Below are 21,493 nucleotides of genomic sequence, written 5' to 3' on the forward strand. Positions count from 1 at the left end.
CATGCTATAGTGCGCGATTCTTCATCATTGTTCACGATTTGAAAAAAGGTTAAATCGCGGAAAAGCGAAAGGCTATAGTCCATAGTCTCGGAGGGCATACAAAAATGTGTGGTGCTATACAGGCCGTTCTGGAAAATTTGGGACAGAGGTTCATCGTTGGCATCCAGGGAGTGTGTGTGCAAAATTTGGCATCGACCGGGTTAATGGTGCTGGAGATTAGCTGTTAACAAACTGACGGACACACACACACACACACACTCACTCAGAGTGCAAAACATACTCTATCCCCATGGCTTTGGCCTGGTGCCATACCGTTATTAATTATTGCCTACAATGTCAATTGTGAAATTACTTTACCGTTGCAATGCAAAATTTACATTTCAACGAATGGACCTCGTAAAACAAAACAAAAACCAAGGCACTGGTTGTGGTACTTCTGGTTTACCGGAATGGGGTTCAACTCCCTGCAGTGCTCTGCTCAATTTGTTGTATTTACATGGTTCATTTTTATTTTCTGCTCATTGTGTTGCCTTTTCATAGATGATAACCCCCAGGTTCTTTAATGTGTTTGCACTCCCTACAGTTAGGTTACCAAGTCTATTTATTTATTATTTCTGTTCACTAGAACTAGAACCAATTACCAAAGTAGGCTTTCTAATGACACAACTCGCCTTTGTTTTTATGTGTAGCAAAAACGTTCTTTTTATTTACGCCAAAGAGTAGAGGCTGGTCTGCATTCATGCGAGCGGGGAAGTTTAGAGTAACATAGCTCTAAATGAAACGCATTAGAGCTATGGACCAGAGCTAGTAGTCATAGCACTTCATGGTATATGCATAGTTTATATAGTTTCATTATAGATATATTAAACAGAGAGGACTGGAGTCAATTGGGTTATATTATGTTTAACACTAATTTGAAGCTGTCAAAATCTGACAGACTTCTGGCGGCCATGGCCACGCCCACCTTTTGGTAACGCCCACTTTCGGCCAAGCCCACAAAAAGGACCCCCCATGTCATTTGCCAGGCAGGCTCCACTCTCAGACAGATATTTGGCTCCGTCTTATGAGCTAATTTAGAACTTCCTGTCTGAGAGCTAGCTAATTTAAGACATCCGGTTGCCTTCAGAATAAAATAAGGTTATTTAATTCGTTAATTAAATAATTGTCAATGCCCCAAGGCACAGCACTTTTTTGAGCGTTGACCTCAGTAGAAGGTCTGCTGCCGTGAATTTTACACCTCTCCCACTTAGCGGAGAGTGGGGTGTGGTACAGGACATCTCCCCGAACGCGTGGGTATACTGCATCTACAAGTATTACAAGATAAATTGAAACCATTGACACCTACTTCGATGGTTCAGTTGTCATCTATGCCGGGGAATTTAGCAGCTCTCATTCAAGCGTTTTTTCAAAATCCAGGTCACACATTTGATTGCAAAACAATCTGTGGTGTCACTCAACAACTAGTGAATAGCATCTTACTTGGCCTTAGGAATGCACAATGACCCATTAGATTTTATACACAAACTAGTAGTTTGGTTGAGTATGTGTGGTGTCCACACAGTTGTTCAAGCAAAACATACAGACATCTGTACATTCTGTGCCTGGACAGTTGAAAGCAATTAACAGAACAATAACGGAGGACAATTTGGAAGAAGATGATGATGATGTGGTTTTATGCAATGAAAGTCTAAATGACAATATGTGTGAAGCTATACCATTACCAATTCTAACATTTCTACAACAGACATCTGCTATCAAAAAATGTCACACACGGCTTGAAGAAGCAGCAGCGCAGGACTCAACATTTAGACGGAAACTTGAGAAATTCAATCTAGCCAACACATCAGTGTCATTAGTGTCTCAGAAATGTTCTAGGACAGAAGTATGCACCATATTAAATAGATTTGTAGAATACACACTTCGGTCTCCTTTCCTTGGAGATGACCTGCTTTGCCTGAAAAGTCTTAGTCTGTATAGTTGTACTCAATGTGGTGACAAGGCCTTACCATCTACAAAGAACATGTCACAATTCATAGTGCAGCCACTTGACGTGTCACAAAAAGGCATCTTAGACACTATTGCACAAATATTACCTGCTCAATCTGAACAATGTGAAACATGTCAGCAGGAAAAGAGCTTATCAACATATGAAGTAATTAACAGCCCACAGACCTTACTTCTCCTGTTAAGAGCTGGCACAAAAAATCCAAAAACGTTCAATTTATCCTGTCTGTACCACCAAAATGAGTATGCTTTGACCAGTATGTGTGTATTTTTCGACAGGCCACCATATGCGTCATTGTACATCCTTAAAGATCATAAATGGCATATCTGGACAAATGAATCGAATGACACAGCAGGCTATACCTTTGAGCTGATGCAAAGAACATCCGCTCGACAGCACACAAAGACAGTAGTCACAAGTAGTTTCTATGTCGTGTCATACGAGAAAATAAACAGTCGAGAAATAATCAAGTTTCGTCAGGACAAACAAATGCATAAATGCACAGACAGATGCAATCAACGCACACAAGTGACACCCATTCCAAAGCTAGAGGTAACTCCTTGACCTGACTTAGCTTGCGTAGAGAAAGTGATTTCATGTCAATGCCCCAAGGCACAGCACTTTTTTGAGCGTTGACCCCAGTAGAAGGTCTGCTGCTGTGAATTTTACACCTCTCTCGCTTAGCGGAGAGTGGGGTGTGGTAGAGGACATCTCCCCGAACACGTGGGTATGTCCAGATAGTTGCCTCGCAGAGGCCTCTTTGTCCAGTGTCCATTCTGGGTCCGGAAACGGTACTTTTTGTCAGCATTGACCCCAGTAGAAGGTCTGCTGCTGTGAATTTTACATCTCTCCCGCTTAGCGGAGAGTGTGGTGTGGTAGAGGACATCTCCCCGAACGCGTGGGTATGTCCAGATAGTTGCCTCGCGGAGGCCTCTTTGTCCAGTGTCCATTCTGGGTCCGGAAACGGTACTTTTTTCAGCGTTGACCACAGTAGAAGGTCTGCTGCTGTGAATTGTACACCTCTCTCGCTTAGCGGAGAGTGGGGTGTGGTACAGGACATCTCCCCGAACGCGTGGGTATGTCCAGATAGTTGCCTCGCGGAGCCGTCTTTTGTCCAGTGTCCATTCTGGGTCCGGAAACGGTACTTTTTGTCAGCCTTGACCCCAGTAGAAGGTCTGCTGCTGTGAATTTTACACCTCTCCCGCTTAGCGGAGAGTGTGGTGTGGTAGAGGAAATCTCCCCGAACGTGTGGGTATGTCCAGATAGTTGCCTCGCGGAGGCCTCTTTGTCCAGTGTCCATTCTTGGTCCGGAAACGGTACTTTTTGTCAGCATTGACCCCAGTAGAAGGTCTGCTGCTGTGAATTTTACACCTCTCCCGCTTAGCGGAGAGTGGGGTGTGGTACAGGACATCTCCCCGAACGCGTGGGTATGTCCAGATAGTTGCCTCGCGGAGCCGTCTTTTGTCCAGTGTCCATTCTGGGTCCGGAAACGGTACTTTTTGTCAGCCTTGACCCCAGTAGAAGGTCTGCTGCTGTGAATTTTACACCTCTCCCGCTTAGCGGAGAGTGTGGTGTGGTAGAGGACATCTCCCCGAACGTGTGGGTATGTCCAGATAGTTGCCTCGCGGAGGCCTCTTTGTCCAGTGTCCATTCTGGGTCCGGAAACGGTACTTTTTGTCAGCATTGACCCCAGTAGAAGGTCTGCTGCTGTGAATTTTACACCTCTCCCGCTTAGCGGAGAGTGTGGTGTGGTAGAGGACATCTCCCCGAACGTGTGGGTATGTCCAGATAGTTGCCTCGCGGAGGCCTCTTTGTCCAGTGTCCATTCTGGGTCCGGAAACGGTACTTTTTTCAGCGTTGACCACAGTAGAAGGTCTGCTGCTGTGAATTTTACACCTCTCCCGCTTAGCGGAGAGTGGGGTGTGGTACAGGACATCTCCCCGAACGCGTGGGTATGTCCAGATAGTTGCCTCGCGGAGCCGTCTTTTGTCCAGTGTCCATTCTGGGTCCGGAAACGGTACTTTTTGTCAGCCTTGACCCCAGTAGAAGGTCTGCTACTGTGAATTTTACACCTCTCCCGCTTAGCGGAGAGTGGGGTGTGGTATAGGACATCTCCCCGAACGCGTGGGTATGTCCAGATAGTTGCCTTGCGGAGCCGTCTTTTGTCCAGTGTCCACTTTATAAAGTCCATGCACTCCAGTGAATAGCATTTATCCATTTAGATAACTTTATTATTATTATTATTATAAGGATTTAATTACTTATTCTTACACAGAAACATAATGTGTGTCTTATAGCATCATATAGCATCATTTAAATGCTTAATTTGTAGTTTTAATGTGCAAATTAAACTTTTTTTCAATACTCTAGAGGGTACTCTTATTTTGAAGAGATCGTCCACCGGAAGTCTTAAATTAGCTCACTAGATTAGCTCACTAGACGCTGCCGCAGGCTAGCTGAACGAACGTTGCCTTTTGTTTTTCTGACTTTCTATCTGGTAAAAATGGTTCAGGAATTCCATGTACTAAAGTGCTACTCGTGTCAAACCTTTCAAGTGCATCAGGTAACTTTTAGTTTCGTTTGTGTCCGACTGTTAACTATACCGACCAGTAGTCGTATGATATTAGCCCCGTTTGGAATAGCCCAAGATTTGTATTTGATAGATTCTGACATTTCGATAAAGTACATCTACGAGAGTCTAAATCTTAGGCTATAGTTTGGAACTGTGTTGAGTTTGGAATACTATTTACTTAGCTCTGGTCTGCAGGGCAGAATCGTAGAAGCATTGGCTATGGACCAGAGCTACTATTTACTGTAGTTTTACACGTCGTGTTACCATGCATGCAGTTAATGGAAGTGCACATTTATTATCAAGAGATGACACTTTGACACCGAACATTGAAAATGTATTTTCTGTATTTTAGGTTAAAAAGAGCAAGAAATGGATCTGTAAGATGTGTGGTGAGAAACAGTCTCTTATCAAGGTAAATTATTAAAATTATGATGGAGAGAAAGAGAATTTAAGTTCTGAAGGGAAATGATCTGAAAGCTGTCAGAAGATTATAAATGCTATATTTATAGCAGTGGTTCTCAAACTCAAACGTTTCCCCCAAAAGATTATTTGGCCATGGACCCCCTACTAGCAAATATTTTGTACCATAGGCAATGGCCCCCGTCCAAGATTTGTTATGTTGTTCAAATGCTTTGAATATATTCCAAATTATTTAATAAAAAAAATAATCTGATCTGATCTACGAGCTCATAATATAGACTATATATGTTGTGACTTGTGAGCTTGTAGACCAGCTATTTTCAAATAAACAATGTATATCTAGTTAAAAGGGGTTTTACTGATTAAAAAACAAAGTATGCAATATTAACACATTTTGCTGGGGACCACGGAGCCCCTTTCCAAGAACCACAGAGTTTTAATAGGACTTTCCTTGTTTAAACAGGAGTTTGGACGTGGCTCCGGTGCGGACTGCCGACGTCACGTTCAGAAGCTGAATGGCATGCAGGGAGAGAGGATGATGGAGGCGGAACAGACTGCTTCGTTACTATGGTAACCAGCCTACAGTATCAGCAATAAGCACCCCTGCTCAATACTCCATATTGTTGCTGTCAGACAGAAACCTCGTATCTCCATCACTCATGTTTCACATTGTTATGTCCCCTCCTAAGTGAATGCTGAATTCATCACACAAGAGTATCAAACACAAGTAGTGATAATAGCAGATATTGTGAGTTTGTGGATTGGCTACTTTCACTGTAATAAAAGGTTTTGGACATACACATACAAGGTTTCCATCTGACAGCAACCACATATTACTATTATTATTCTAAACACCAGCTCACACTAGAAAATATCGTTGGTGTTTCAATGTGAAGCACATTGAGTTCCCCTGTTACGAAATGTGCTCAAATTGAGTCTACCGGTAAAACAAGCTTCAGTTCAGAGATCACCAAGCATCCTATATTGCAGAGGACAGAGCAGTGTTTAATTTTAAACAGGTCTAGGAGTGTTCTCTCACTGGAACCTGTTTGTCTGCAGTGCATACCGAGCAGCTCTAGTTAAACCTGACTACGTACGATATATACAACAACATACAACTCCATGATGAATGTCAGCCGTGGCAGCTCTCCCTCAGGGCTTTTACCTCTATGGCCAGCCCAAGAATAATGCATACAGGCACTCAACACTCCCAGCCTCCCTTGAGACCTTCCAACAATGATTAGTAATTAATTGGTATGAATTATCAAAAACAAGGATAACCATGGCCCATGGTTTTATGGACACAATTACATGTTTCCCAAATTAATTTCAAAATGCATTTCGAGGCGTCAATTAATTCACAATAAAACTATACAGTACAGTGAGATAACATACACTGGGTCTGGCTGCTAGACAGATGGCCTCCAAGCCGGCTTGCAGTGTGTGCTTGCAATGTCCCCTTGCAGTGCCTATAGGACGTGTTGCCCCGGGACAAGGACTATCTATATTTTGGGTTGAACACTTTGTCCACCACTGGACAAGAGAGACATCCTAATAGGTTTGAAGTTTATCTGATGTTTGTGTGTCTGGTCTACCAGGGAGGAGACGACTACAGAGCATGTGGCACAGAAGGGAGGAGAAGGCGATGTGGTGACACCCCAGCAGATCGACACGCAGGTTGTGAATTATTAAGTATCTGGCAAAACTGTAGCTTTTGATTATTATTACAAAACATACATTAACCACTTCAGCACTATATACTTTTCAGCCATTTGAAAATAGCCGATCTACAAGCTCACAATGCGCCGCGACTTTACAGTACATTTCAATTTGGGAATTTTACTTGTGATGGAGTAGTTCTGCATTGCATTCTGTATTGATACTTTTACTTAAATAAAAACATTTGAGTACTTTTCCACCACTGCATACATTTTACAGTGTGCACTGTGCATACATTTTACAGTGGTTTCTGGACATCACTGCGACATATGGAATGGAAATGATTCTATGAGGATGATTCTAGTTTCTGTTTCTTCAGGGCGATCCTCAGGTGAGTCGATGGAGTAAATACCTACACCAACCAGAGGCAGGGCACAGTCTGGAAGCTGAGTCAGAGGAGGAGAATGATGTTTACCTTGACAGAGACTGCTTCCACGTCAACAAGAAAGTCAGGTACATCACATGATCAATCAGTGGTTTTTCAGGCCTCAACCCCCCCCCCAAAATAATCACATTTGAACTTTTGGGGGACCCCTCAAAAACATGATGTGGGGTCCAGGCCTGCGGGTTGTGAGAACCACTGAGCTAAACGATGAGTCATGTAAATGTCTTGTTGATGTTTCTTGTCAGCCAATGAGCTTTCTTTGTATTAACAGCAACAGGAAGCGGAAGAGGCGAGGAGCATGTGGAGATGAAGGGAATTACTACAGTCGAGAGGAGCACAACAATCATCTAAGCCACGACGTGGGCCTCGACTCTAAACCGCCCTGTCGCCCTGAGACTAATACTAACAGCTGGAGGAGGTTGGAGGTACAGTAACCAGGGGTCACCAACATGTCCGTACACGGACAAATGTGTCCGTGGCAAAGACTTGGTCTTGTCTGTGGCAAGTTTTATAATGTTCTTATTTTGATCACAACACCCACTTACTGAGTGTCAAGTCTCCAGGTTTTCTCCAGAATCATTTATAATGACACTATGGCACATTAGGAGTCCACTAGTACTAGTGGTTCTCAAATGTTTTATTTTCAAGGACCCCTGGGCCCTGTAACTCAGAGTTACAGACCTGTTATTCAGGGCTATCTGTTTATGTGTTCCTGGTAATATTATTGTCCACTCATTTTGTATGTACAAAAAATATCCACCACAAGCCAACATGGTGATGACCCCTGACAGTAACACACTACTTCTTGACCACCAGGGCCTCACAGGGGTGCATAGGTTTGTTAGACACACTATCAGTCCGACAGGCATTAGTCCAATAACACTGTGGCTCCCGACATGAGCGGCCGGTTAAAACTCACCCGTGGCTCCCGACATGCGTGGCAGGTTAACAACTATTAAACCTGTGGCAGGTTAAAACTCACCCGTGAGGTTAGGTTTTGGGTAGGGTTTCGGCACTCATGACTGTAGGACAGTAGGACTGTTGGTCACATTATATCCTACGAAAGGCGCAGTCATCGCATTCCGTTGCACATCATTAGCTTACGGAAATTATATGTTGTACAATGTGGATCGTGTAAGCCCGAGTGTGTATATCGAGTGTTATGCCCCCCAAAATACAGTATAAACCTTATTTTCACTTTGTTGAAAATAAGCAATATCTATATCTAAGCTGTCCAAGTTCTGGTTTTCCTGTACTAACTAGACATTACACAAATTAACCATTATATTTGAATTTGACTAATTACTATTAGTTTAATAGAATAGAATTTGTGTTTTAGTTTTACTTAAAGGACCACTTCACCACTTTTCAACCTATCTTCATATACTAGGTCCTCACTAATAATCATGATAAAATGGCACCATTTATTTCTACTCTGTCTATCTCTCAGAGGGCTGTGGTCAGTTCAGAAACAGATTTTTTTGTATGAGATTATTACATTACATTATAGTGTGCTTTATTTGTGTATCTGAGGCTCTGTTGCAAATCAGAGGCTCTGTTGCAAAGGAAGATTGAGCAGTCTATAAGTGCAGTGCACTCACTCACATTCACACATGTGCAGTGTTTCCTGCAGGAAAAAGCTTTGGCATGGTGCTGGGAACCGGGGGACCTTCTGACCTTTGAAAACTTTGATACATTAATTAATTCATTAAATAGATTAATAAATTAAGATTCATTTGTATTATTGCTCTTGTATTGCTATTGGAGACACTGGGGAGGCACTGGGGGACACTGGGCAGGCACTGGGGAGTTACTCAGGGGCAGCACACTGGGGAGGCACTGGGGAGGCACTCAGGGGGACACTGGGGAGGCACTGGGGAGGCACTCGGGGGGACACTGGGAGGCACTGGGGAGACACTCAGGGGGACACTGGGGAGGCACTGGGGAGACACTCAGGGGGACACTGGGGAGGCACTCAGGGGGACACTGGGAGGCACTCTGGAGACACTGGGGAGGCACTCGGGGGGACACTGGGAGGCACTGGGGAGACACTCAGGGGGACACTGGGGAGGCACTCAGGGGGACACTGGGAGGCACTGGGGAGGCACTCTGGAGACACTGGGGAGGCACTCGGGGGGACACTGGGGAGGCACTGGGCAGACACTGGGGAGGCACTGGGGAGAAACTGCAGCCACTGGAGAGACATTGAGGAGGCACTCAGGGGGACACTGGGGAGGCACTCAGGGGGACACTGCGGAGGCACTAGTGTGCCCCCATTTAGAAACATAATGCCAGGGACCCCCATAAGAGAACATTTTTACGGCTCTAGCAGTGATTCTCAACCCATTTAATTTCAAGGACCCCCAGTATGACATGAATTAGTCTACGGACCCCCATTTAATGGCATTTCTATCTCTGGGACCCCAGTTTATATTGTAAAATCAATGTTATTTTTTTTAATTAATTTTCAGGGAACTCCCTCCCTCAGGGAACTCCCTCAAGGACCCCTGGGGGTCCCTGAATCCCACTTTGGGAACCACTGATTTATGCAGTGTACTCTTGCAGTGCAGTGAGTACCACTAGGTTACAGCAGGGGTTCTCAACGTTTTTGGCTGGGGACCCCCATAAGTGTCTCGTGAGCCCCGCATCGCCCCCCTCCCCACCCCCAATACTAATTGGCCACTACAATAACCATAATAATAGTGAAAATACATCATAAATAAATACTGAAACCCAGGGTTGAGAATCCCTGGGTTACAGCACTGATGAGCTCTTCTCTCCACAGCAGGCACAAGAGAGAGGCACCGTCTTCTTCTCCAGCTTAAAGAATTCATCTAAGACACCGGCCTGTACCACACACATCGGTACAGCGAACAGCGTGTCCCTCCCAAATCCAAGTAGGCTAAACACAGCCACTTCCTATCCAGACAGACACCACCCCACTACAGCAATCTCCTCTCCGCCTCCTAGTTCCAACACAGCCTCTAGGTGGAATCGGTACCTGTCTACCCCACACATGCTGGAGGAGGAGGAGGAGGAAGATGATGATGAAGGCTTCTGGGTGCCGGAGGGCGCAGCTGAGCAGCAGTCTGTTGTTGGGACACATTCCGCTGGGGAGCCAGTCGGGGGAGGTGCGGCCTCAGTGGGAGGACTGCATGGGAGTGTCCGTTTCAATAACCCGAAGACAACAGCCAGTCCCTGTGGCATGGGAGAGGCCAGCAGTAAGCCCGCTCACATGACAACGAGACCTGCATGTTCTGTCGGCGTGCGTCAGCAGGCCGAGGCTCCAGTGATTAAAGGGCTACAGCAGCGGCTTTCCCTCCCTATTGACTCGTTGTTTAGCACTGGAGATGATTTTGATGATGGGTTTTAACCCATTAAAACCTGAGGTTCCATTATATATATATTATATTTATATAATCCATTATAAATCAGTAGATGAAATGTTTTGTGTCGGGGACACCCAGAAGAGAAGACTAGACCACATTTTCGACAATATGGCATATTTTCATGGTGGTATATAGAGCGTCGCAGTCCCGCCCCTGACAACAGGCCCGGAAGAGAATTACACATTCATTCATTCCCATACACGTTTAAAAAAATATCTATTTAAAGACATTTAACCCTCACAAAAGCCAACTCTTGTGACAAATGACAATAAACGTTTTGGGCCGAAATAATTAGAAGAAAAGGGCCCTTTTTAGCTTTTCTTTTAATTATTTGATCAGCCCAAAACATTGTGTTTATTGTCATGATTTGTCACAACAAGAGTTGGCTTTGTCCGAGGGTTAAATGTCTTTAAATAAATACTTTTTTAAACGTCTATGGGACAATTGAATGGGGAATTCTCTTCCGGGCCCGTCGTCGTATTATATCTGGTATTTTTGAGAACTGCTTTTCTAAAATTACAGATGCTTTCCTGGCTTTTAATGGGTTAAAAGAATGATTCCTCCTAGACTCATCTGAACTGTATTTTGTTTCAGCCTTCAGTAGAAGAGTTATTAATGCAGTGTACATTAAGTGCCCTGATATTACTAGGATGACATTTTCAGACAAATGAGTTGATAGTTATATGGAAATAAAACCAATGAAACAGTCAAGTATAAAATTGTAGGAGCTGTTTATTGTTAACACAGGTTAAATGCAGAGAAACCATACTCTTGCCTTTTAGTCTCAAACTATATTAGACTGTCTGCCCAAGTAAGTTAAATCCAGGACATAAAACATATTCGAGTCCTTAATAATGCATATCATATTTGAGTTCCTTTCTATACTTTAGATTTTTACCTTTTGTTTCAGTTCTCACAAAACATGCCAACATGTTTAACAATTCTTTGAAAATGCAGACACGTGTTATATCTGACAAACACCTATATCAGACGCCAAAGAAATATTTTCAACTACTAATTTTTTATATATAAATGGCAACTTCATGTCCTAGCGAAACCAAGACAAATACAATAGGAAAGCTTGTTAATGACTCAGAATACAATCATTAGTCAAATGTTATTTTAACTGATACATAGAAGCTCTGCCTTCTTGGCGGTTAATAACTGATTAACATAAGGTGGCGCTGTGACAGAAGACAGCTGTAGACGGCTGTATATGCTGGCAGTGGTCAGGGGTATGTGGGAGGCTTAGAGTAGTGGATGGTGTCCAGCGCCGCGCCGATGTCGCAATCCTTTGTTTGGAGGAGTCGAGTCAACCAGCCGCCGTCGTCTGTGAAACCCATTGACAGCATCTGAGCCAGGGATTCAACCAGCTTGGGCTCTGGGTCTAGACAGAACGATTGGCGAAGAGAATGCATTTATCGATAACAGATTTATAGTGCTAGATTAGACGTACAGACAGAGTGGATTTGTAAGGGCACGTGGTACATTTGGACATTGTTCTATTGTGATTTCTAAAGTGCAAGATTGCATTTGCTACTAAGTAACTAGGATGCCGGGTAAACATCAAACCTGTGTAAACAACATGCTATCTAAATAACATTCTTAGCACCAGTGGTCAATCAAACCGTATAGGCCTAGATCTATGCACAGCATTTGCGTTTCTTTCACCATCGTAAATGCTGCATTTGTGGTCTGGAAAGGGCAGTTGTTTTACAGATGGGTAAAAGGGCAGCCAGGGGCTGAAGCCCCCATTTGATGTCTGTGTGCACGTCCAGGGACAAATGCAGCATTTACTATGGTGAAAGAAACGCAAATGCTACCCCTTTCCATGCCATACCGGAAGGCAGCATTCAGTAGAATTGCTTTTTTCCCCTTAAGTCTCCTGAACTTGAACACATCATTTTGCATTGAACATCTCCACTAGCTAAAGAGTGCTGGAAAATAGCTGAGCTTTTAGATCTGCTATTTTTGTCCAAAAGTGCCCTCTAACACTGCATGTCCCTGGTCCTTGCACACTGCTGCGTTTTTCGGATTGTTTTTTTCTTCCGAAAAACACGTCCAGTCTGCAAGGACCTTAACTGTCCTATTTCAGCAAACATTGTAGTGGAATACAATTAATTTATAGAGATATATTATATATTAATTATGAATTAAAATTAACTAAACCCTGCACTGCATTACCTTTGATATTAATACACACAATTGTTTTAGTGTTTGAGCTGCTATGTCGTAAATAAAAAAAGAAAAAACTAGAGCACCAAAGTCTGACGTCAATATCGCTAGAGGGCGCCATTTGTACTATAATCCCATAGGGGGATCTTAGATCGCCTCATATAAGAAAATAAATCATCCTGGCGGTTTCACTCATGGATATGAAGAATCAACTGACTGCAAGAAAACGCTATTGTTACTACTGCCAAATTTGTACCTAGCGAAAATGTAACTGACAATCAAATTCAAATATGAGTGACTGTCGTAAACGATACAGAGACACCGATAATATTGCTAAGGCAGTTTGTTTATTTTTGGACCACAATTCTTATATGAGTGGATTCAAAGATGAGCCATTTTTATTCTCCATAGAGAAAATACAATTACTTCCGCAAACCAGGGGATGAGCGAGTTACGTCAGGACTTTGGTGCTCTATATCTGGTTTTGGCTACTACCTTGAGGGAGGTGGGGATAGATGGCAGCCTCACGCAGGCCAGTAGGGCCATCGTTGGGTGGGGCCTCCAGGGACCCCTGTGCCTGGTCCTCTTCCAGCCTGAGGGACTGGAGCTCTCCGGTGGAGGGGTCCACCTCTTTAGGAGTCAGGTGGGTCCATTCCTCATCGCTCCCTTGGTCCTTGGGACCCTGTGGAGAAAAAAAAAAAAAGAAAAAAACACCCATAAAATAACCTTCTGAAAGCCAAATACAATACCCTACAGACCGTTAAAATACTTATAAGCCAGAGACAAGAGTTACACACAACACGATTCGGAATGATTTCCATGAAGTCCAAGACCCAACTCATAGTTAATTGTAAACAGTTATACAACTATAGTCTGACTAATCTCACGTCACAAGGCTTTTCACACAGGAAAGAGCTTTCGGCACGTTTTCTAGGAATTGGTTTGCGTTTGGCGCCGAATACATAATCCAGTCTCACCAATCACAAGTTGAAATAAAAGTATTCCAAGTTTGACTTGGTACTCGTAGGATTCATCAAATTACTAATTTAAGGTGGGAATTATTTTGGAGTTTCCAACTTTCCACCATGATTTATTTTATTGTACAATAGTTATACGTGTTGTAGCCTCGGTACCAGGCTTTCATTTTTGTTGGTGCAAAAATTGAAAGCCTGGAGGAACGTATTGGCCGCTCTGGTCTAAAAGTGGGAGTCAACCCTTCCGGGTGGGCGTCGCTCCAAATGATGTGACGTAGCGCTGCACTAGGGGGGAGAGGAGGGGCCGGGGGTGACGGACAGATCGATGAGATCCAATCAGGGCGTGCGCAAATCTCAGCCGCGACCCGCCCCTCTAGACCAGAAACCTAACACGTTAGCTCAGGCTATACGTGTTGTGACTTGCATGTGTGTTTACGTACCTTATCTCCCCCACTTGCGCTCCCGATGCTGCTGGTTCCCTCCACCTCCATTTCCTCCTGTCTGACCTCGGACCCTGCAGAGTCCCCTGAGCCCGTGGCACTGGGTGGTCCGGCAGACCCCGGGGGAGTGGGGGTCACTGCAGAGTCCCCTGAGCCCGTGGCACTGGGTGGTCCGGCAGACCCGGGGGGAGTGGGGGTCACCTTGGTGCGCTGACCTTCATGTTCAACGTCAATGTCAACGTCGATGCCTGGTCAGGGAAAAGAAAACTTTCACCAAGAGCAAAAATTGTTCCATTTACTGTACAACCGTGACACACAGACACTATGTGTTCTGTCCATCACGTCCTAAGGTTTCTGAAAACCTTCTAATTCTTATTCAAAAAAATATATATGTTGCTATGAGGTTCCCAGTTCGATCCCAGGCTCCCCCAGAGTTAGTGTCGAAGTGTCCTTGAGCAAGACTCTGAACCACTTATTGCTCCCGATGTGCAGGTTGGTGCCTTGTTTCCTCCGCCATCGGTGCAATGCACAATGTAAAGCGCTTTGGATAAAAGCGGTATATAAATGCACCGTTTAACATTTATAACTAGTGAGACACAGAGGAAACATCGTGATTGAAAGGTATAGCAACGTATAGGTTTTTTTTTTGTGGGACTGTCCGGGGGTTTTACACATATCTGTACGTCCATGTGTTACACTCTCAGAGTTACAGACCTATAATGGGTCGATTTGGAACCCCCTCAAGGAACCATGAGGGTCCCTGGATCACACCTTTGAGAGCCACTGCTTTAAATAAATACATAACTAATATAGAGCATTTTTGATCAAATTTAGGAGCATAACTTTTTTGTTATAGAATATTTTGACATCTGAATTTAATTCAAACTGAAACGCGCACGCACGACACATGCACGACGTGCACGCGCGCATGTGTCCTCTTTTTGGTAATTCAGAATATGGTAAGCCTAGTATAGGCCCTAAATGGGTTAAGATATTTCATTGAGTTTCATTCATTACTACACAGAATGTAGAGAACGGGCATTACCACAGAAAGGAGGAGAGGGAACGTACATTTACTGTGCGTAATGCACAATTCATATTCAGTCGAACGATAGTGTCGCTGGCTGAAAAGAACCAATCTCGTGGTTGTAGGCAAGCAAAACCATTGTGTGAGGTGTAAAAGTCGACATAGGTAGAGCAGAAATGTGATTTGGGTGTGATTTGTTTACCACAGGGTATATTTACCTAATGGACTCAGCATGGCAGCCACACCCTCTCCAATGTTCTTGAGGAAATCGACATTTGCCTGCGTGGCAGTGGCAGAGTCTAGGAGGGGGAGAGGAAGTTTCACTATACGGTCAGATGTTTGGGTCCGATCCCAATTTTGGAGAGTCCTTGACCACCCATTAGTTACTGATATTTTTACAGATTAAAAGAAAAGTGGTTCAGTGGTTATATAACCACTGAAGCCCTATTGAAAATGTTTTTCCTATAATGCCACTACTAGAGAATAGGGATCCAACTTAAAAGTGGTTAAAAATCAGGACTACATAATTAGCCCTTCACTAAGTGCCTCCCCAACCCATCCTTGTCCAATAGACACGTTAGCAGTGAAGAAAGCTTGACCTGCATAGCAACCGTTGCTAACTTGCTAAACTATTTGGATTGGCATTGGGCAATCGCTTTTTGGGGTGGGATTTAGTGAAGGGCTAATTGCAGATGCTGATGTCGGGAAAAAAAAGAAAAGGAATATGATGTTGGCCAGACCGATCAGGCTCTACAAATAGGACTTCCAATAAGCAATACCCGTCACAGATGTGTGGCACTGAACCACATTTAAGAACCAACTAGAAGTAGTACTAAAATTATGCACTTGACCGTTGACTACTCATGCAGAAGTACACATTACACAATAGTCTACATTGTTGATGCGGATTCACTGAGGTTTGCGCTGCCGATATTCTGTACATGAATACTACCGTCGGCATCAAACAAAAAGGCCTGAGAGCTCGACTAATGGTGCGTTCACACGGGCAGATGAAACGATGCAAGGACACGTGAGTCGATTCGGAGCAGCTACAAACATGTATCATTGCGTCTTGGCAACGTCATGCCGCTGGCTTCCATTGACAATGAATGGTAGACAGCATCGTTTAATTTGCCCTGTGTGAATGCAACATAACACTAAGGATTTAATCCTGCGTAGCAATTTCCAGGACTCACCAGAGGGGACGCAGTTAGCCGGGTCAGCAGTAGAGGTCTGAGCCCCACAGGTCCTGGGTTGACTCTGGTTCTGAGCCCTGTTACACTGCCTCATCCTCTTCATCCACTTTCCACGAGGTATCCACTGAGGAAGGTACAATTACATCATCATCAGGCACATTGCAGGATGAAACAATCACTGACTACATTTTTCATTTCAACATTTCTCCTTTTCTACATTACCTAGGGTGGGTATTTACTAAATAAGCGCCAAAGCTTATGTTTAAACATCTGCACCCTGCATTCAATTAAGTTTGGAGTTTAGCATGCCAATGCATTAGACTATTAATTTAAGAGAGCGTGTACTTTATCAAACAATGAAATTTGAATAGTAAACAAATAGCAGTGTTAGACATCGTGTTGTGTTGCGAGCTTGTAGATTTGCAATTTTTTGATTTTTGCAAAAACTTCACTTTCAGCAAAATTAGGACGGCAGGTTCAAAGTGGTTCAAGGCTTGACCGGCGTAGTTTTCACGTGAACAGTGGTGGAAAGTAACTAAGTACATTTACTTAAATTGTGTACAATTTTGAGGTATTTGTACTTTACTTGTATTTTCAATCTCCAATACATCTCGGATCCAAATATTGTACTTTTACTCAACTACATTTATTTGAAAACTTTAGTTACTAGTTACTTTTTAGATTGAATATTATTACAAAACATACATTAACCACTTCAACCCTATACATTTCGGCCATTTGAAAATAGTCAAGCTCACAATGCACCGCGATGTGACACATTGTCACAAAGAAATTGTAAACATGTGAAAACTTGAAATGGGACATTCTGCATAGTGAGTACTGTCTACTTTAAGTACATTTTGATGCCAATACCTTTGTACCTTTACTCAAGTACATTCTGCACTTTACTTGTAACGGGAGATTATTATAACATTGCAGTATTGACTCTTTTTACTCAAGTAAAGAATTGGAGTACTTTCCCCCACCACTGCACGTGAAGGATATTATATATTCTGACTAGTGTTGTTTTTGGCAGCAAATTTCTATTTTAGTTTAGTCTTTGGAATGAAACTTAATTTAGTTTTAGTCATATTTTAGTCACCTGGAATGTTTTAGCTTAGCCTAGTTTTGTAATGGAATCTGATTTTATACTTGCTGAAAATAGCCGAAAAAAACCGGATGAATTTCTGACCTGGAACATGTTGTTCAGCGGGTGCCAGATGGGCAGCAGGACGTGCTCCTGGTGGATCCCGGTGGCCTGGCAGGCGGAGCACAGGTCATAGTCAGCACACACGGTGCACTTGAACCGGGTGCCAGTGATGCCGCCCTCGCAGCCGTCGCACGTCACGCCGGGGTGCAGCATGGCGGGAGGGGGGCCATGGTGGTGGGGTGGTGGTGGTCCACCGGGGCCATGAGGGGGTGGTGGTGGGGCACCAGGGCCGCCATGGGGGGGTGGGGGCCCATGGGGCGGAGGAGCAGGGCCGTGGGGGGGTGGGGGCCCGTGGGGGTGGGGCGGGAAGGTGAAGGGAGGGAACCCACCGGGGAAGGCATGGAGGGGGAATTCGCGACGATGCTCTTTCTTCTCTGCAATATAAAAACAATAAAACAATTTATCGGTATAGATTGTGTATAAAACAACAACAATAATAACAGTAATATAGCTAGCCAGCTCAGTTGGCCTGAGACGGGGAGGTTGGGGGTTCAATCATCCAAGGCCGGGTCAAAATGGGACCCAGTGCCTCCCTGCTTGACACTCAGGATCAAGGGGTGGATCAGGGGCAAGTCCCTGTGTCATACTAGCGTCATGTCCAGGGCGTGTACTTGTACATCAAGCTGCCTCCCGCTACAGAAACCGAAGATAGGCTCCTCCTGCCATATGGGTCTCATGGCTAGGCAAGGCTTACTTACTTAATATTAGTTAGCATAGAAGTACTATGATCAACTTTATTAGTATAGAAAGGCATTTAAAAAGGGCAACATGTACTTTATGCTTTAGACTGAGAATGATTTTGCAGTGTGCATACTGTACAATAATGTGCAGTCAGGCCCGGGTGTTTGTACAATACATAATGTATATTTGCTGCCACATACCTTTGATGTAGAGTTTAAAGGTTTGGTCCGACTTGCAGGTCAGTCCCATTATCAGCTCCTCGTCTGTAGAGAAGGAGATCAGGTCGCCATCTTCATCTGGAGGAAAACAAACATCTCGTCAACACACTGCTCTGTTCTGTTTACAAGATTGCTGCCAATTGTTCTGGAACACCGAAATTCACCCGTATGTGTGTGTGTGTGTATGTATGCGTGTATGTAAGATAAACACAGGCAGTGCTCGCAGTACCAAGAAGTCTGTGTCATATTTTAATAATAGACTATTACTTATCTACCGGTTTCATCTCCCAGCTGCTTGTGACAATAATAACAGTTATTAATGATACTTTAAAGTGATAAATGTTTTTCCTTGTGATGTTTTTCTCTTGTCTAAATGGACACTTGGTGTCTTTGGGTGTCTTGTAGTTTCACTGAGAACTACAACTCCCATGAGTTATCATTCAAATTGAAATGTTTGACATAGGTGTGATCAATCATCCAATCAAATGATGAACATATATATCTGTCCTATGTCACTTTTTGATTATGCCTGAAGAAGGTCAGTAGACCGAAAGCTTGCCAAAAATAAACTGATTGTGCGCAGATCTGAGTGTGCGGAGCTTCCCTTTATTTTCCCAAAGTGATAAATGTAAAAAGTAAGTATTTAAATCACCCCTTCATGTAGACAAAATCATGACCAAATCCCACAAGATATTCATTGGTCTCCTAATAACTTGTTCATGTAGTGTAATGTCTCTTTATCATTAAATGTCTCTGTATCATTGGTCTTTAGGTCTCTGCATAATTAATAGTCTACTCTAAGTATAATATACATCTATATGTCTCAGTATGATTAACAGTCTATTACTGTATCATCATGTCATAGTAACATTATAGCAGCCATTTAGCCTATATTATGTCACAGATTAATACGTCTATCATTTGACAGTCCATTATGTCTCAGCAATAGTATGAATAGTATAGTATGTCTCAGTATCATTAATGGTCTATACATGTGTCACAGTATCCTCAATAACAACAGTATTACAGTGGGTTTTAAACCAGTGGTCCGGGCACTCCGAGGACCACCAGTGGTCCTTGAAGGGTTTCCAGGTGGTCCCCAGCTAAATGATGGAGAGTAACCAAGCACCAGTAGTACCAGTACTCTTAAAATCAATGAAACCAATTTCATTTCACGATCTAAAGAGTTAAGTCTTTGTTAAACATCTGCAATCATTTACAAGAAGTCTACACAATTAGAGAATGTAGAAGAATTATTATTTTGATCAACGTTTGCCTGTTATCTATACCAACATCATTACAGCATGGAATTGTGGACAAAATCTTATCCAAGAATAATAAACATACTTTTTGGGTCTGAGAGGCTAACTCTCATCAAATGGTGGTCCTTGGCTCAAATGCCCAATAAATAATGGGCCTCTCACTGTTAATGTTTCTTCCCAGTGTACCTCTTTTTATGATGACTTTCCTGTTTTTTATTATATAGAAGTGTAGTTTTTATTATATAGAAGTGTAAAATGTATATTTGTGTATGTTCTGATTAATTGAAAAGGGTGGACCCGTCACCCTATAGTAAACAAGTGTAATGCTTTATTGTGTCGTCCACAGTTAACAGTCTTTGTATTGAATTGTGCTTGAAATGTAGCCTACTGTAATTCTCCAATACTGTTAATAAATACCGGTACTTCAATCGATCAATAAAAAAGGGTTGAGAAAACCACTGGTCTATTCTATTATGTCCCGATCTCACTTACCCTTGTAGAACATCTGGAAGGTGACATTTCTCAGGTTGGAGAAAACATCGACAACTTTTCCCTTCAGGTACTCGAAGCTGCTGGACACATCTTGGTCAACAGTGAAGCGTCGGATCTCCTTGTGGTGGTCTTCCTTCCCCAGGAGGTAAGCTTTCAATTGGATGGCCGTGGTAGACATGGTGGACACTCAGATCTCTTCTGTCAGTGTCTCCTGGTCGCTTTTCCACTTCGTTGCGCAGCAAGAAATTGTTCGGCGGAGACTCTTCTTCTCTGAGAGGCTCTGCTGTACTTCCGTGTTGAATAGAATAACCTCACACTTTCGTCAAGTACAATATTTATTCCGCCGTCGGACCAATCGCAACGCCGCACCGCCTGAAATGTAAACAAGTAGGCGGATCCGGTCACCGGGCTCCGACCAATGAGAGGCTGAGGAATGACAAGGCACTTTCCGTGGGGGATTTTCCTTGGTGAGGTCATAGTCACATGATGCGTCATGACCACGTGACAACAGCAGCAGAGCAGAGCACAGATCATGAACGTCAACATCGTGCAACATTCATGTTTAGTTTGCAAGACCAATGGTTTACAAACGTTACCATTGTCAAGGACCATCAAATTAATATAATGTATTAGGCCGCAGATCCCCATCTGAACACATTTTGTACCAGGGGCCCGGTACACAAGATTTGTGTTTATAAAATGATCCAACAACAATATTGGCATTTCTTTCATAGCAGATCCACAAGCTCACAATGTGGGTATGTGATGCTTTGTGAGCTTGTACTAATTTAGCTGGGGACCCCGTGGAACCCCAGAAGAACCCCTGCTAGTCCTTGAGAACCACGGTGCAAGAAAACTTGATTTTGTGTAGTGTGTTATTATGTACAAATAATTCAGATTAACTGATAGAGTTATTGTTTTGTATTTTTGAGTAGGAGGTTCTTGTCTCAGTGGAAATGTCTTACATGCATGTATAAGGTCAACTTCTTCAAAGTTACTTAAGAAATCAGAATTAACAGTACATCTGTTAATCTTTTCTTTGACAGTTTGACTACAGTAAACATTTCCAATGGATTCATGCAGTTCCAAGACAGAACCTAGTGTGTTAGGTCAACCCAGTGATTTGAAAAGTGTGTTTTTGTTTCTTTTGAACTACATAGCTACATGTTACACTATTGTTTTTACATGTTTGTAAATAATGTTGGGAAAAAATGGCTGATAGAAGTTGATGTGTCATTTGGGATCTTTATGTAAATAATAACCTACCGCTTAAAAACAAATTGAAGATGAAAGATAAGTGGCTATACATGTATTTGTAATGTTTATAA

General features: G+C 43.2%; 2 protein-coding genes across 5 annotated transcripts; one reads left to right on the top strand and one right to left on the bottom strand.

The window, feature by feature from the left end:
• Positions 1 to 4,458: 4,458 nt before the first annotated feature.
• mrnip (MRN complex interacting protein) lies at positions 4,459 to 11,501 on the top strand. 3 transcript variants are annotated; one of them, XM_083786061.1, is made up of 7 exons: positions 4,459 to 4,568; positions 4,930 to 4,989; positions 5,461 to 5,567; positions 6,596 to 6,674; positions 7,036 to 7,169; positions 7,373 to 7,526; positions 9,887 to 11,501. In XM_083786061.1, exons 1-7 carry the CDS (start codon positions 4,509 to 4,511, stop codon positions 10,472 to 10,474), a joined length of 1,182 nt encoding a protein of 393 aa, XP_083642187.1. In that variant the 5' UTR covers positions 4,459 to 4,508; the 3' UTR covers positions 10,475 to 11,501. The 3 variants fall into 3 exon arrangements, with proteins under 3 accessions (XP_083642187.1, XP_083642188.1, XP_083642189.1); XM_083786062.1 differs by having other exon boundaries at positions 9,890 to 11,501; XM_083786063.1 differs by having other exon boundaries at positions 7,379 to 7,526.
• sqstm1 (sequestosome 1) lies at positions 11,205 to 20,480 on the bottom strand. Of its 2 annotated transcripts, XM_083786060.1 has the most exons (9): positions 20,166 to 20,480; positions 18,394 to 18,489; positions 17,495 to 17,886; positions 16,303 to 16,426; positions 15,325 to 15,405; positions 14,264 to 14,327; positions 14,080 to 14,200; positions 13,161 to 13,347; positions 11,205 to 11,877 (listed from the first exon to the last, which is right to left on the bottom strand). In XM_083786060.1, exons 1-9 carry the CDS (start codon positions 20,341 to 20,343, stop codon positions 11,720 to 11,722), a joined length of 1,401 nt encoding a protein of 466 aa, XP_083642186.1. In that variant the 5' UTR covers positions 20,344 to 20,480; the 3' UTR covers positions 11,205 to 11,719. The 2 variants fall into 2 exon arrangements, with proteins under 2 accessions (XP_083642186.1, XP_083642185.1); XM_083786059.1 differs by having other exon boundaries at positions 14,080 to 14,327.
• Between the last annotated feature and the right edge of the window lie 1,013 nt (positions 20,481 to 21,493).

The sequence above is a fragment of the Protomyctophum parallelum genome (assembly GCF_964188405.1).
Source record: "Protomyctophum parallelum genome assembly, chromosome: 16".
In the NCBI taxonomy this organism is placed as follows: domain Eukaryota; kingdom Metazoa; phylum Chordata; class Actinopteri; order Myctophiformes; family Myctophidae; genus Protomyctophum; species Protomyctophum parallelum.